Source organism: Mytilus trossulus, chromosome 5, assembly GCF_036588685.1.
Source record: "Mytilus trossulus isolate FHL-02 chromosome 5, PNRI_Mtr1.1.1.hap1, whole genome shotgun sequence".
Classification (NCBI taxonomy): domain Eukaryota; kingdom Metazoa; phylum Mollusca; class Bivalvia; order Mytilida; family Mytilidae; genus Mytilus; species Mytilus trossulus.
This window is the reverse complement of record NC_086377.1, coordinates 39,619,772-39,637,469: the sequence shown is the minus strand read 5'-3', so window position 1 is coordinate 39,637,469 and position 17,698 is coordinate 39,619,772. Positions and strand designations below refer to the sequence as shown.

The 17,698-nt window shown below is 31.0% G+C and overlaps 1 protein-coding gene and 1 long non-coding RNA gene across 2 annotated transcripts; both read left to right on the top strand.

Annotated features, from left to right (window-relative positions):
• The first annotated feature begins 3,696 nt into the window (after window positions 1–3,696).
• Window positions 3,697–6,280, top strand: LOC134719634 (uncharacterized). Its single transcript, XR_010107639.1, has 3 exons — window positions 3,697–3,779; window positions 4,486–4,557; window positions 6,162–6,280. It is a non-coding gene; the product is annotated as an uncharacterized LOC134719634 (long non-coding RNA).
• A 3,535-nt stretch (window positions 6,281–9,815) lies between these two features.
• LOC134717933 (ficolin-2-like) lies at window positions 9,816–13,003 on the top strand. The gene is made up of 4 exons (XM_063580432.1): window positions 9,816–9,839; window positions 10,318–10,414; window positions 10,743–10,913; window positions 12,729–13,003. Exons 1-4 carry the CDS (start codon window positions 9,816–9,818, stop codon window positions 13,001–13,003), a joined length of 567 nt encoding a protein of 188 aa, XP_063436502.1.
• Window positions 13,004–17,698: the final 4,695 nt, after the last annotated feature.

Genomic DNA, 17,698 nt, shown 5'->3' with positions numbered 1-17,698 from the left:
CGTAACAAGCTATAAAATGTGTTACTTATTTAATGAATTACTTGTTGGCCTACACTAAAGTTGGAATTTCATTAAACAAAGTTAGTTATTGTTATATAGAAAGGTTATTTAAAGTCATAAGAAACCTCAAATTAAAAAAAAATATGCACATGTTTTTTTATATCTAAATGGAGAGTTTTCATTATACAACTTATGTACATATAATTTTTTTCTGAGCGAAATTCTTTAATTTGTCAACATTTAAAAGAAGTTAACTTATTTCTAATTGCTTGCTTCCATGAAGCAATTCGCCGACATATTTTCCGTATGCATAGTGGCCCGAGCGTAACCCTCCTCGTAAAAATCCGGTGATCGCAATACGCATGGATCTGTCATTGAAATAAACAAATATCTGATTGTACATGTAAAACACGTGCTTAATGCCCATGCTTTTTGTGATTTGTTTACTATAAAGTGACAATCGGTAAAACTCGGCTTCAATCACGGCATTTAATGAGCAGCCATATTTGTTAAATCATAACAAACAGAGAGAAAACAAAATGACGATTATATGATATATTTGCGAAAATAATGATAAAATCGTGCACAGAGGACTAAGTTTATGATATATACATGCATTGGTTCAAGAATTGGATAAACACTTTTTTTCACCGCACACTCGTTTCATATGACTTTAAAAGCACTTAAAAAGATTTCATCAATCATCTTTTTGAATTAAACGTACAACACGTGACAGCTTAAACACTATTGGCGTAATAATATAAAAATCTGATATATAAACGCATATCGCAGTATCAAACGAGAAATACTAACCCGATTAAATAAATGAAGGTCTTTGTAGTCAATGCGGTTTTTAATTGTCCAGAAACTATTTCAATTGCCTATATTTAGTTGTTGTATGCGTTATCAGTGTTTGGTTTTCTGAAATTCCACTTGTAACTATGTCATCTTACAAAAGATAGCAGATAGTTGTAAATTAGAATCTCAGCTGAATATATTTAAGGTAAGTTGGTTAGTAAATGGTGAGAAACGGTTATAAAGATATTTATATTAATCACTACATAACTGTAAAGTATTCTTTCTCACCACTTGTGCCTCGCACATATATTAACAATGATTAACCATTAAATTTGGTATTTTACGTTTACCAATATAGATACCAGAGGCTCTTTCCTTGGTGCGTGACAAAATATTACTGGTTAAAACAATCAAGTCTACGTGACCGCAAGGAATATCTTCCTGTATGTGATATGAAACACTTTTAAGTTTGAACGCATTACATAAGAGCTATTAATTGTATACATTATTTACCTCATCTATATTTTCGTAAAAATTTGGGGAATATTAATTTTATACTTTTTTGTCATCGAACCAATAAGATATAAATTCGTTCAGATATTTGGCCAATTAGAGAAAATGCATTGATGAATTTCTGTAATTAAAATCTATTAGATATCGAGACTATACGTACTTTTGAATTTCTATGCAGCACCGTATGAAGTGTCTAAAAGGAGAACGCCGATTAGATACCTTTTTCGTCCGCAATTATATCATTTTTACAAATATGTTAAATATCCACTGTAATGTATTTGTTTGAAAGTAGAGTACTTTTTTACATAAACATGGGCCGTTTTTACAATACAATGAACATGCATCATGTACTTGGATCATTAATTTATGCAAAATGAATTACTGAAATCTTTACTATCTTACCATTTGTGATAATTTGTGTACGTCTGTGTCTAATATGGAAGTGGGCGCCCTTATGTTCAGTCTTTACATTTCAATATTCTATTTGATGATAATAATAACATATGTAAAGATTGAGACTGAACACGAATGCATCCACTAATATTCCTAAAACATTATTATTAATCTAAAATACGTTTATATGTATATTCTATAGATGTATTTATATCTAAGCTAGAATTTGAGAGACTTAATGACAAAACCAGTTCAATTATTTTACATTGATTTTACTAAAGTCGACACTTAATCTTTCATCAAATCAAGACTAATCCTAGCCTTTACCGGAATTGTCTTTTTAGTATACCATAATTTGTCAATTTCTGAGAAGAACGGAACAGATAACTTAACTGTGTGTCATTTATCTATATGGCTTTTTATTTCAAACGCTATACGACTTCATTATTTGTTCTTAAATCTGAGGGTGTCCGGTTTAATACGGATTTTGATTTTTTCCATTAACAAAGATAATATGTTCATTATCAAACGTAACCAAAATTTATAAATATACATCTTACATAAATCTTAATTGCAGGAATGTATCCAATTCTGTGCGCTCTTTTACTTACTTTACATATAAGTATTTCATGTAAGTATCATATTCAGCAAATTTAAATGTATTATACAATAACTTAGATATTTGATAGATTATATACAAATCCATGGCTTATTACGATAAGCAAATAAATATTACTTTATGTACTTGTCTCGAATTTGCTGATGTACTATGAACTTATTTACTATAATTATATTGCATATATGAAGTTCTTTGCCAATAAACACATTACAAAAAAAAAAAAATATTATTTTCCTTTTGCAACCACAGACATAAATGTCTCTATTCATATTGGCTTGACATGTGTCACCTAGTGGTTTCAATCGTCTTTAAGATCTACCTCAAATTGTTTAATATAGATCAAACCTAAGGTGACAATAAAGGGAAATTAAAGAAACGCAGTCAATTATGTTTGTCCAATTGATTTTGAAAATCGAAATAAGTTTTGTAAATCCGTCAAAATTCACCCTTCAAAGGTTCATTGGTATTCATATCTTCTAATTGGTTCTTACTTATTCCCATAAAGGGTTTCGTACTTTTTTGCTAAATGAAAATATGTTTATAAAAAAATGAACATGTGATCTTGTTTTAACAATTACGATATATAATAAGTAAAATGAGAATGGAGATGAGGAATATGTCAAAAAGACAACCAACCGACCAAAGATCAGATAAAAATCCTACTAAACACATGTGTCTGATTCCAATAACTAAAACTTAGATGTAAATGCAGGTAAAATATATTATGTGGTAGACCTCAGTTAGAAATTAGTTTTAAATAACAACAAATTGTTCATATTTGATTTACTTATTTAATTAAATACATGTACATCGATTGTCGACTTGTTTTTGGGCGTCAAAAGGAAATGTTGATGTGCTATTGCCAAAAAACACATCTTTTATTTAGAATCTTCAACATATTTCCTGCTAAATATGTTGTTATGATTTAAATGCTTGATTGAAAAATTCAAAAAGTCTCGTTTCTGTGTGGGTTACATTTTAATGTTGTGTCGTTGTTCTCCTCAGTTTTAGTTTGTAACCCCGATTTTGTTTTTTTGTCAATGGAATTATGAGTTTTGAACAGCGGTATACTACTGCTGCCTTTATTTATGGGGAATTCGAACACATACACCTGTAAACCTCTTGAAATTTGTCTTAGGTGTCCGAAGACCGTTGTTGAGGTAAATGTCTGTTTTTATACACAATACCCTTTTCTGCCCAAGAGTGGTTCACATCCCCCCCCTCAAAGTAATTTGCTTAAAAGATTTTAAAAAAAATGAATTAAACTATGTACCTGGTTGAACAATATTGTGTCAAGTAATGAAAATATGCTTAGTCTTGTGGACTGGTAATGCTGACTCCCAAGTACATTATCTAAAACGCTTGTTTTGTAGATTGTGGCAAAATTTGCTTGTCTTGTAATGGAGTAGAGACTGTTAAAGAGTGTTTAGATGTAGAAATATGTAGCGATGATGAGGTATTACTTTTAATATAAGCAGAAGCATTTTGCTAAACATGGTTTTCGTTATATCAATTTCAATTCATATGATATGGAATCTTCGGCAATACAATGTAGCCAAGATAATTGAAAGTCAACTTTAGCCAGGTTAGTTGGAAATATTGGTTTAAATCAACTTGCCTATTCTTTAAATAGTTATCAAAGGTACCAGGTTTATAAACCCCATTAGTACCAATTTAATGTTTAACATAATATATAAAATAGTTATAAAAACGACACAATTACGTATATGATAAAGATAATAAAAAGAGGAAAACTGGTAGGAATAATGTAAACCAATTTTGATATAAAGCAATATTTTATATTTAATTATTGTCATTATCTAAAACATACAAAATAAACTCATCATATATATCAGGATTAAAATTGTGTATTAACACCAGACACGCGTTTTGTCTTCATAAGAATCTCCAGTGACGCTCGAATCAAAAAGAATAAATTCAATAAATACCAACTTTCACGATCTCTTATACACATACAGTATTCAGTATTTGCTTTTTTTTAATATCTGTGTATTTTTACACAGTTTTCTGCCAACGTGATAGTTGTTCAAAATCATTCGGAAAGAGTTCAAAATTATTTTGTAAAGAGTTTCAAATTATTCCAAACTATTCGTAAATTATTCTAAATTATATAGTATTTACCCAAAAAAAATTATTAACAGGTTTGCTTTACACAAAAATACCTGACTCTTCAGAAGCAAGAGTTGTATGATTTTGGATGCTCTCTTCATCAGGTGAGAATTGAATCTATATATATTTATACGAGAAATACATCAATTTTTTAATCATAAACTAATAAATATTCTTTCATTGCAATTGCCTTATACAACATGGCGTCTCGAGGGCTATTTTTCTGAAGTGGTGTCTTTCAAAAAATAATTACGCTCATATATTCTTTTTATCGACCTTTCAACCCGATTCAATAGTGTTCATTCCATTTAATCTTGTTGAATAAAACAAAAATGATAACTGCAATATGTTCGATAAGTACCAACCGACCAAAAATATTCTTGAATTAAACTATCTTAATACTTAGACTAACATACAACAGGAAAAATTGGAAATAAAAAAGACATAAAAAACCAATAACGTGTATTAAATACCAAAATACGAGAAGAGTAGCTATACTACCAATATAGGCGTAAAGAATATCTCATTTCGAAGACAGAAGCCATATCCCAACTAAATATAGTGAAAACAGATATTCGTCAAAAAAGATATATTGAGATATATATATAATAGATTCTACCACTGTATCGATTGTGATACGATATTTATACACTCCAGACAGTTGAAGTTTAAAATAAAGATCGCAGAGCTTGCCGAGGGTTTTGAATGTTTAAGGTTTAAGATTCAACTGTCGAGAGTGGTAAAATATCGTATTGCACGAGATTTTGTGGTAAAACCTGTTTCTCTAATGATTTATAGACGATGTACAGACAAATTAATCCTTTTGTTCGAACAATCTGTAAAGAAATGTGTTCTTTTTATGTGACGTCATCAGGTAGGGTGGTCTTTTTCGTTACGTCACAATAGGAAGTTCAGAAGAAAGCAAGACATTTTGACGTCATAATCGAGATTTGAGCAATGAATAACTGCGATTAGCGAACACACGTTTGTTAAATAAAAATATCATCAATGATTTATAGACCATGTACAGACAAATAAATCCTTCTTTTCGAACAATCTGCAAAGGAATATGTTCTTTTTATGTGAAGTCATCAGGAAATGTCACATTTTTTCATGACGTCACTTTTGATAAATCGAGCTAGAATTAAAGACTTAAGATCAAAATTTAAACAGCTATAGGTTTGACTAAAAAAATAGAATTCGAAATAGCACTGACAAAACAAGCAAGACATGTAAACGAAACTGAAATTGTTGAAACCGAACCCTAAAAAAAACAATCATGACTTCTGATGTTCAAGACAGGTTAAAGTAAAATCAGATACATTTATGAAATCAAGTAAACTATAAAAATTCGGCAAAGATACAAAAGCTCAAATGGTGGTACGCCAAACGCTCGCTGCGTCTCTTCGACTAGTCAGTGGCGCTTTAATAAAAAAAAATATAATTGTTATATGATATTCGTAATTGAAAAATGATAAATTTTAAAAGTTGTCCCAAATTTTTAGAAAACGAAACAATCTTTAAAAATACTCATCTCTCTTCGTGTTGAGATATTTTGCTGTAAGACACTAAAACTCTCCCTTATTTTTAAAACTTTTTATCAATTCCATTAGAATTTCGTCTCTTTGTTTTTCATTGCTTTTTTTGTGCTCTATCTTATTTCTAAGTATGTATTAACGAAGAAACTAAATGAACGATTCTGTTATAGTATTGTTTATCTGGAAGTTCTGGTTCAGTATTTGGAAGACGTCGAACAGGTCGACATATACTTTGTCATACTTGCTGCAACAGTACAAATGTGTGCAACATGAAAAGTGCATGTGAACCTGACACATCACATGAAATAAAAGGTATCAATTGTAATTGTATGTCACGTTCATCTTACTGCACATAACATATACATTTCGGGTCCTTTTATAGCTGAATATGAAGTATTGGCTTTGTTCACTGTTTATGACCATACTGTGACATATCGTTGTTAATTTCTGTGGCATTTGGTCTCATGTGGAGAGTTGTCTCATTGGCAATCATACTACATCTTCTTTTCTCTCTATATATATATATACTATTTGTTTGTATAACAAGAATGGTAACATTTCCTTTGATCTTCGAATGAGTTATATTCTGATATTTATGAACGGCTTAACTTTAAGGACTTTTAGCTACTGCACTATAAAAAGTTAAATAAAAAGACTGAACTCTGAGTGAACTTTAAAACGCCAATTCCCTAATCAAATTGCAAAATCAAAAGCACAAACACATCAAACAAATAGACAACAACTGTCATATTCCCGACTTGGTACAGGCATTTGTTATGCACAAAATAGTTGATTTAACCTGGTTTTATAGCGCATAATCTCTAACTTGTATGACAGTCGCATCAAATTCCATTATATTGACAATGATGCGTTAATAAAACAAACAGAAATAATAGGTACAAATGTCAAACTATGGGGTACAGCAGTCAACACCGTGTCACAATCCTTGTCACAACAAAACAAACAAATATCAAACAAAGAAGCAAAAAAAGCGTATATCACATACATTTACCAGACACAAGTTGGTTCCTTTTTCCTTTTTCCTTTTTCGATATTCAAATTTTGAAAAATATTAAAAAGTCCAAACTAAAAAAAAATTTTCCTTCAAAAATTTTTTTTCCTCAGAATTTTTTTTTCTTCAAATTTTTTTTTCCTCAAATTTTTTTTTCTTCCTCAAATTTTTTTTTCCTCAAAATTTTTTTTTCCTCAAAATTTTTTTTTCCTCAAAATTTTTTTTTCCTCAAAATTTTTTTTTCTCAAATTTTTTTTCCTCAAAATTTTGATTATTTTGATACTGATTACATACATATGCACATGTACAACACAAACAGTTAGGCTAATGTATTAGAAATCCAGGAATAGGAGATGATAAAACATTTTGTGGCTCATTTTTAATTTTATTTTCTAACTGTGGAGTGCTACCTAAGGAAATAGAAACCGAATATGGAAATAGAAACCGAATAAGGAAACAGAAATCGAATAAGGAAATGGAAATCGAATAAGGAAATGAAAATCCAATAAGGAAATAGAAACCGAATAAGGAAATAGAAACCGAATAAGGAAATAGAAACTGAATAAGGAAATAGAAACCGAATAAGGAAACAGAAATCGAATAAGGAAATGGAAATCGAATAAGGAAATAGAAACCGAAAAAGGAAATGAACATTGAAAAAGGAAAAAGAAACCGAATAAGGAAATGAAAATCGAATAAGGAAATGGAAATCGAATAAGGAAATGAAAATCCAATAAGGAAATGAAAATCCAATAAGGAAATGGAAACTGAATAAGGAAATAGAAACCGAATAAGGAAAAAGGAGCCGAATAAGGAAATGAAAATCCAATAAGGAAATGAAAATCCAATAAGGAAATGGAAACTGAATAAGGAAATAGAAACCGAATAAGGAAATAGAAACCGAAAAAGGAAATGAATATTGAAAAAGGAAAAAGAAACCGAATTAGGAAATGGAAATCGAATAAAGAAATGGAAATCGAATAAGGAAACGAAAATCCAATAAGGAAATAGAAACCCAATAAGGAAATAGAAACCCAATAAGGAAATAGAAACCGAAAAAGGAAATGAACATTGAAAAAGGAAAAAGAAACCGAATAAGGAAATGGAAATTGAATAAGGAAATGGAAATCGATTAAGGAAATGAAAATCCAATAAGGAAATAGAAACCAAATAAGGAAATAGAAACCGAAAAAGGAAATGAACATTGAAAAAGGAAAAAGAAACCGAATAAGGAAATGAAAATCGAATAAGGAAATGGAAATCGAATAAGGAAATAGAAACTGTAAAAGGAAATGAAAATCGAATAAGGAAAAAGAATCCGAAGAAGGAAACGAAAAATAAATTTGAAAAAAAATTTTGAGGAAAAAAAACATTTGATGAAAAAAAATTTTGAGGAAAAAATATTTTTAGGAAAAAAAATTTGAGAAAAAAAATGAGGAAAAAAAAAAATTTGAGGAAAAAAAAATTTGAGGAAAAAAAAATTTGGAGGAAAAAAAATTTGGAGGAAAAAAAAAATTTGAGGAAAAAAAATTTTGAGGAAAAAAAAATTTTGAGGAAAAAAAATTTTGAAGCAAAAAATTTTTTTAGTTTGGACTTGTAATATCTTTTAAAATTTGAATATCGAAAAAGGAAAAAGGAAAAAGGAACCAACTTGTGTCTGGTCATACATTTTGTATAACAACCTCATTCATTGGTTACTTTGTATTTATTTATGTTTAAAAACAACTGCTTACCGTCCGCCATAAGCAAATCACAGAAAGGAATGAGTTTCGACCAGTGTATAAAGTTATATCTCAGTTGTTGTTGTTGTTAAAATCTCATTGATTTAAGACTGATAAAAAAAATGGTTGTCTGGTGGCATGTGAATAATAAATCAACGATGAAATGATAAATAGGTAGCCCGTTCCTGCAATATTGAGTAAGAGAGAAAATGTACACGTGTTTCTTTCATTTTCTAGTGGCTAATGTATTCAAAGGAGAAACTCATTTCTGTACGGACGTCTTTGGTTAGATATCCGTTTTTATCTAGTCAGAATAAGTATTTAAAATGTATATATCATTGGAAGTTTAAGTCATTTCCTTAACTTCACAAATGTTTTTTTCTTTCTCTGTGAAAAAAAAATGCTTTAAAAAGTTAAATCTCAAAAATACTGAACTAAGAGGAAAATCAATTCGGAAAGTCCATAATCACATGGAAAAATCAAATAACAAAACACATCAAAAACGAATTGACAAGAATTGTCATATTCCTGACTAAGTAAAGACTGTTTCAAATGTAGAAAATAGTGGATTAAATAGTTGTTCCCCGGCTTTATGCAATCAACAACCTAAAAAATATATTTTCTAAATGTCATTCTAAATACAGCGGTCACCAACAATAACCCCATGTCCTTCCTGCTGTATAAACCACATTGTTGACATTATTCTGTGTGATGCACTAAAATCTAGAATTTTCTTGAATGTCAGTCTTGCAATATGTAAATTTGTAAATATTATTCAATTCTTCCAGCTTGTACTTCAAAAATTCATATATTTACTTTACTATACATATTTACTTTTTCTAAGTTTTCTAAAACAGTTTTCAAATGCATTTAGCATTTAGCATTTAGTTTCTGAGCTGAAATGGTATTTAATGTTCTCAAATTAAAGAAACAGAGGAATATATATAATATATATAATGACACATTGTTTACTATAAATATTTCTTTCAGATAGTAACCTACCAAGAGAATGTGACGATTTGTTAAACTCTACCACAGGGGTGTATACTATTTATCCAGATGGTCTGCATCCTGTTCAAGTTTATTGCATTATGGCAAACAATGAGAAGTGGACAGTAAGTTTCGCAACTCTTTTGTTTTTATATCATATCATCCGCATAGTATAAATTATTTCCTGTCAAAATAATGTAGCATGCAAGTCACGGGTATTAAACTACAACTTGCAAACTTTGGTTGGCTGTTTGATTTGACGTTGTTATAAAGATTGACCCCCTTAATCAATGGAGTAACACAGTGTTTACTTTATCTTAACATACAAATCATTGGCCCATCCATTTAATGTAGGTGTTAATCGTAATGACATTGTCTGAGCAAATAACCATACAAATTTTGCAAGCAAGGGATTTCAACTCTTTACTTGCACGCTACATTATTTTTAACTATAATTTGCAATTTGAAATTTTGAATTAATGATTAGTTTAAAATAGTTTATATCGGCAAAATTTGAAGAATTTACAGCTATCAAACATTGCGACAATGCATTTGATTTGATTAATCAACAATTGATGTATAGTTTACCATGTCTTTTCTTAGATAATACAGAGGCGGTTTAATGGTTATGTCAGTTTTGACCGTACGTGGAAGGAATATAAGAGAGGATTTGGTTCTGTTAGTGGTGAATATTGGCTTGGTAAATACCTTGTAGAAGAATACCTTGTTTTCCAACAGCACTTACTTATTTCAAATTTAGATTGAAATATTTAACGTTTATTTAATTCCTTTTAGGAAATCGTAGTTTTAACGATATCTGCTGTTCTGTTTAGTTGTTTTGGTCGCGTTGTTATAATTGAATCCACCTAATAGACTTTGGTGAAATATGAATAGTTTATAAACTTCGTGTCAAACGTTAAGTCTGAGGAGTGTTTTTTGTTAGTTATACCAAAAAAATATACTTGTTCTTTGATACGTTTGTTTGGCAGTTTTCAAAAATATGTTTGCTGTTTATTTGTTCATTTTAGGTAACGAAAATATTCATCAAATATCCTCATCCACCAGCCATAAGTTATCGATTTATCTAGAAGATTTTACAGGAAAATTTGCATATGCAAATTACTCTGTCTTCGATCTTGGTGACCAGAATAGAAAGTATCAACTAAGGATTAATGAGTTTTCAGGGACATCTGGTTTAAGTATGTATACTATAGATTTAAGGTTTAAGTATGTATACTATAGATTTAAGGTTTAAGTATGTATACTATATGTATACTTTAAATAAAGCTAATACTAACAATGACCACTGCCCTTTCCTCGATCTTGATATCTATATCACTAACGGAAAGCTGAATACTAAAATTTATGATAAAAGGGATGATTTTTCATTTCCTATCGTTAATTATCCGTTTTTAGATGGTGACGTTCCCTTGTCACCATCTTACGGTGTTTATATATCTCAACTTGTACGATTCGCTCGTGTATGTAACAATATTTTAGATTTTAACGAGAGAAATTTATGCATTACTGAAAAATTATTACACCAGGGTTTTCGATATCACAAACTAGTCAAAACATTTACTAAATTTTATCATCGGTATAAAGACATCATTCGTAAATATAGCTCAACATGCAGACTTCTTATACGTTCAGGTATTTCACATCCATTTTTTTTTGGAAATATTCTTTATAAAGCACAAAGGTGTCAGTATTCACCTCAGAAACTTACAAAACCTTTGAATAGACTTATTAAGAAGGGATGTTATTACGATACTGTTGTCAAGTCATTAAAGATTGCATATTTTGGCGTTAATATTGAGTCATTGATAAGGTCTTTGCGTCGGAACTAAACACATTTATTCTTAAAACAGTTGTTGGCATGACACGGGTTATGTTCTTCTCATATATGTTATGATGGTATGATACTTAACCCCTAACGGGAAGGATTGTGCCTGATGTTCATATGATGAAATCATAATCTTTCAGTCAGTTTAATTGAAGTCTTGAGCTGGCATGTCAGTTAACTGCTAGGAGTCTGTTGTTATTTATGTATTATTGTCATTTTGTTTATTTTCTTTGGTTACATCTTCTGACATCAGACTCGGATTTCTCTTGAACTGACTTTTAATGTGCGTATTGTTATGCGTTTACTTTTCTACATTGGTTAGAGGTATAGGGGGAGGGTTGAGATCTCACAAACATGTTTAACCCCGCCGCATTTTTGCGCCTGTCCCAAGTCAGGAGCCTCTGGCCTTTATTAGTCTTGTATTATTTTAATTATAGTTTCTTGTGTACAATTTGGAAATTAGTATGGCGTTCATTATCACTGAATTAGTATATATTTGTTTAGGGGCCAGCTGAAGGACTCCTCCGGGTGCGGGAATTTTTCGCTACATTGAAGACCTGTTGGTGACCTTCTGCTGTTGTTTTTTTTATTTGGTCGGGTTGTTGTCTCTTTGACACATTCCCGATTTCCATTCTCAATTTTATATTCTTTATTTTTTGGTATTCCCAAATGCATGATTCCAATTAATTCTATATAGAACCTTAAAACTGAGCATCAAGTTCCCACCGAAAAATCAACAAAGTTCTATTAGTTATTCTATCATTGAAAAAATGTCTGGCTTATTTTCATTATTGTTTTCTGAGATCAGCTCTTAATTTTAAAGAAAAGTATACAATAGAAAAGACCTGATTCGATATAACTGAATAGTACATGCTAACTTTCTGTTTATCTGATACATGTACTTTATTGAATATTTAAGAGTATTATACTTCTTGGTGTATATTACGCATAATTTGAAAAACTTTTCTTGATGATATACATGTAATAATAATTCCAAAATCAAAATATATTTATCACCAAAATGACAATATACATGCCATCAAGAATCATTACCTTATCAAAATTTACAAAATGATGATGTCTTCACAACAACAACAAAAAATCGATGAAGAAATCATTTTAGAATGACTGTTTTAAAATCGTATTTCAAGATATTTTTCTATCTTAGGTGATTCTCTAACAAGCACTCACAACACGTATATGTTTACCACTAAAGACCAAGACAACGACGTTCATAGTAGTTCAAACTGTGCTGTATATGAAGGTGGTAATGGAGGATGGTGGTATAGTAACTGTGCAAATGTTAATCTGAATGGACCTTATAGGGCAGGACCTGTACAAAATCGAACAGCCATGTTCTGGATAAACTGGCCATCGTCTTACTACTCGCTGAAAAAGTCTACAATGATGATAAAAAGGTTTCAGAAAAGACCGCTATCATAAAATAGTATATTTAAAATAATAAATCTGCACATTTACCAACTTTATTGTTTACTTTTAAAAGTCTTTGCTAATGAAATGACTGTGTAAGACAGTAGATTGCTATCAGCGCTTATAATTTGCAGTAATATAAACCGAATGAGCTTTTCGTAAATCATGTCTTGATTTAATCTATTGTGATAATTATCTGTGCTATCTTTAGTTGAAGTAATCCCTTCGAAAATTTGACGGACGCCATCAAGAGTTGTTTGATAGTATATATGTCACAGACAAAGACTCATATAACCCTTCCGAAATACCTGAGATCAAATCCCGTTTTTTATTGGGATTTGTGTTGCTCAGTCTTTAGAATAGCATGTTGTGTTTTGTATACTGCCTTTTTTCATTTAGTTGTTTCTCGTTTTTGCCATTTTATTATCAGTTCGTTTTTTACCAATTTGAAATCTTGATATTTAGCTTTTCTATTATAAATAATATAACATCGCTTTTACAAGAAGTTGACAAAGATCATTAAGGCTTTAAGTGTCTTCCTTGAATATGTTTTACCAATAAAATCATGTTAGATACCAGGATTGAAATTTTGTATTTACGCCAGACACTCGTCTACAAAAAACTCATCAGTGATGCTCGAATAAAAAAACGTTAAAAGGCCAAGTAAAGAACGAAGAGCATTGAGGACCAAAACGTCCTAGCAGTACAGCCAATTGTAGATAAATCATATATTCCTGAAGTAGAAAAGCCTAAGTATTTCAAATATTCAAAGTTTTGATAACAGTTAATTTATAATTAACTGGGCATCAAATATTGCAAAATAAGACAAACAAAGGTACGCAATCGACATTTTAAATTTACTCATCAATACGTCCATGTTCAATACATATCTATGAGGTGATTAGATAAGTCAGAAAAGAAAGACAGAGAATTATTATGTCAACCAAGACAAACTAGTCAGACGAGGGATAAGACAAATTGTTCAGACAAGACAGACGAACACATCAGAAAAGACAGCCAAATTAGATATGTCATATAGATATACGGATAGGTAAAATAAAGTCAGACAAAATATACAAGATAGATGAGACAGATAAGACACACAAGACAGACACGACAAACAAGATAGACATGTCAGACAAGACAGTCAAGATAGACAAGTCAAATGTGACAGTCAGACATAAAATATACGATTTCATTCCGATACAGAAATTCAGCAGGTATTGTTGCATGTGTCAATTAGAGTCAAAGTTATGTTTGATTCGATTTTTTTGTTCATCTATATTATAGGTAGTCTAATCGTACTCGAATTATCCAACAATAAGTTTATGGCTCTGTTAGCAAATATCTTGAATGAGAATTCATTTGCTGTGAGTAATCCTGAGTGTATTAAACATTCTGAATATATTTTTTTCTAAAAGAAGAAGGATGATACTAAATGCCAGATATTTATCTGATGAAATAGTTACATTTAACGAACACACATGTTGGCGTATGAATACACAACGTCAGAGTGGGCGTGTCGCCATACGACTTGACAACATTGAAAAAAGTAATACGGTTAACCAATTAGAAGACAGTAAATACCCCAAATTAATTCATTGTAAAAAGAAATAATTGTAAAAAAAAGGTAAACAGTGACCATTTCAGCTTGTCCGATTGACGACTTTGTGGTGTACACAAAAATGCATTGTTTCCTATAATATTTTCCTATGAAGCTAATATAAATAAACGTAGCATAAGGCTGATTAGATGTTTAACTTACAGGATATATTTAAACTCGAGATCATTTCTTCAACAGCACGGACTAAAGTCGTGCTAAATACAATAATTCGGTTAAAACTATCTTTTCTGTCGATATTTGTTTGGTGAAAAATTCCACATTCGTTATCAACATCCGAAAGCCCGAAAGAAGAAAAAAGAACTGTCAAACACAAACAACGCAGAACAAGACGTGTTCCATCATGACTTGGTTCAGACAAACATTGTGGTGGAGGTAAACAAGTTTTACGTATTCGCACCCCCCCCCCTTGTATATTGTATTGGTTGATTTATATAGAATTTTGTTTTTTCGAAAACCCAGAAATCTGTAATATTAAGGTATTGCTATCATCATCAGTATTGACAGCGTCCGTTCCTCAATTTGACGTCCAAATTTTTCAAATCCATGTCTATTTTGTTATTTTCACTTCTACGCAATAATTAGCTTCTGTGAACCTGTGATCGACGTCCGTTTTATTAATTTGCCGCAATTACGTCATACATTTGTTACATGACATTCACTACTCAGAGTCTGATTTGACCAGTGTGTAGTGATCGTTAATGGGTTCAACAATGGTCGAATAAACAACACCTATTGAAGAACATGTTTTAGAAAGAAAATGGGGAAAAAAAGGAATAAGCAAAGATCCAAACACCGATATATGTAGGCCCGAAATGTCGTGTTTTATGGAAACGTTAGTAATTTTTTATTGATTTATATTATTCTTTGGCAAGAGATGCAACTGACTTTGTTTTTCCTTCTGATACGTCTTCTACGTCATTACGATTCGGTAATGTAGGAAAACAATTTGTTTCTTAAATCAACAAACCGATATTGATGATATAAATAAGGAACAATGTAATTACAATAATGCTGCGCCCAAGGAAATTGACTCTCTGCAAATTAACATTAATACACAAAGGCAGAATTTAAGCTTTGTTGTTAACTGGCCAGCCGAACGAGTGACTAAAAAAAATATACTGGTCCGTCTCCAAATATACTTATCCTGCAAAAATGACATTCATTTGTTCACCACTAATATAAATGATAGATGTCTATTTCTATTTTCATCCTTTGTCATATGTTAGACAAAAAAAGGGTCTTGATCCTGATGTTGATAAAGGATTTGATTTTCTTTATCAAAAACAAGATCAAGAAGGAAAACATTTCAACATTGTCTTCCACATCATCACAATCCTTACGACGACCATATGGTGCTTGATTTGGGACGTCGGAAGCACTTTCAGGACCACAAATCAAAAACCAATATGTGATCGGGCGTCAATTCTTAGAAATATCATGTGCTTTTCTAAATATGTTCACCAACCTTTAGAAAATGTTTTATTTAAATTTTATATGATTTTTCCTGTTTTTTATTCCTCAGGAAGTTTCCTCTACTTAATAACCGTATTTTGTTTGTGCTGTCCGTCCTGATTGTTCAATAGCAAGTGCAGAATCTAACTTAAAATTCGTAGATCCCGTAACAAAAATACATGTTTTATCTAGGACTGTCGATGCAATTTTTTTTACATGTTATACAATTTATTATAAATTCCTTTAAACATTCGCGATTTCTATCAACGTTTTTTTACGTTTACGTTAATCTTTCCTTCTGTCAGTTTCCGATCTTTATTTTAAATGTCCATAGTTATTTAAAATTTTGTGATTAATTTGTATTAATAAAAGAAGTGTTTTAGGCAACTTAAACATGGTAAATTGATCTTTCATAATAATATGGTAAGTGATTAAGATCGAATACGGTGTATCCCCCAAAGATTTTTTAGAAGATTACAAACAAACCATCGATATACATGGTGTGAAGTTCGGGTACTATTTATTTTAGATGACAGTGAGTTTTCTTGAGTCAAACAATTGTGCTTTTTAGTTATTCAGGTTTTCCAAGAGACAATTATGAATTTATTGATCGTTTGTTTACAACACATTATTACGAGTGTATTCATTAATTTATCCTCGGCAATCGGGTCCCTTCACGGTTTTGGGTCGGTAAACTAACTCTAAAAATGTCGTCTATTTTGCAATATTTTAGATGTTAGCCAACACATGAAAAATACATTATCGAGACTGTACTATCATGCATAATAATCAATAGGGAAAATGCGATGAACATCGTCACCAAACATTACATTATTCATTGAACTAGCTTCATCAATGATTCGAGGTGCTACTAGTAACAAACAAACGACACCCAAATTACTACGAACTACATCATACTTTGAAAGATATGAGAAGTAGTAACGAAAAAGCGCAAAAACTTAGGCCTTAATATCAGCCAAAACTTGTTATGGCCCTAGCATATAGATACAATAAATAAGAAAACTAACAACATAAATTCTTTCTGGAGTAGGAATATAAGCTCAAGTCAAATAAAGATCAATGGACAATGTTTCATCCCACCTATAGCTAGTAAGACCAATTATGGATTATGCATGTATCATTTTGAACCAAATAACTCAGAAAAACATCAGAGAATATGATATAGTGCAGAAAAGAGAAAACCGCTTTGTGACTATCGACTACAGAGCCATCGGCAGTGTTACCCAGATGATTAAAGCCTTGCAGTGGGTGAAATTACAAGAATGCAGAAAGAGGGTAAAGATCATTGCTCTACCGCATATACATCGACCTGTTTCATTACCACTTGAACCATACTTAGTACCGGTGTAGCATTAACAACAAGAGATTATGACACCCGATTACTACTACCTATCTCAAGAAAACAAAAACCCCGGCAATCATTTTGTTTCATCTGCCATTCGTCTGTTGAATTGAATACCATCTGATGTTGTCACAGCTTCGCCATCTACCGTTTCAAAAACAGCCCCCTGACATGTAAGACATTTTAGTTTCAATTGTATATAATACCACGATGGCCTTAACCGTGTTTGAGTACATAGTAGGCTGGAAAGATGTTTCCATTGAGCAGG

Bases quoted from the DNA above. Each gene is read 5' to 3' on its own strand.
- LOC134717933 (XM_063580432.1), top strand. From the start codon at position 9,816: ATGGCAAACAATGAGAAGTGGACA. The intron at 9,840-10,317 runs GTAAGTTTCGCA...GTCTTTTCTTAG, and splicing joins CAAACAATGAGAAGTGGACA to ATAATACAGAGGCGGTTTAA. The intron at 10,415-10,742 runs GTAAATACCTTG...TGTTCATTTTAG, and splicing joins TAGTGGTGAATATTGGCTTG to GTAACGAAAATATTCATCAA.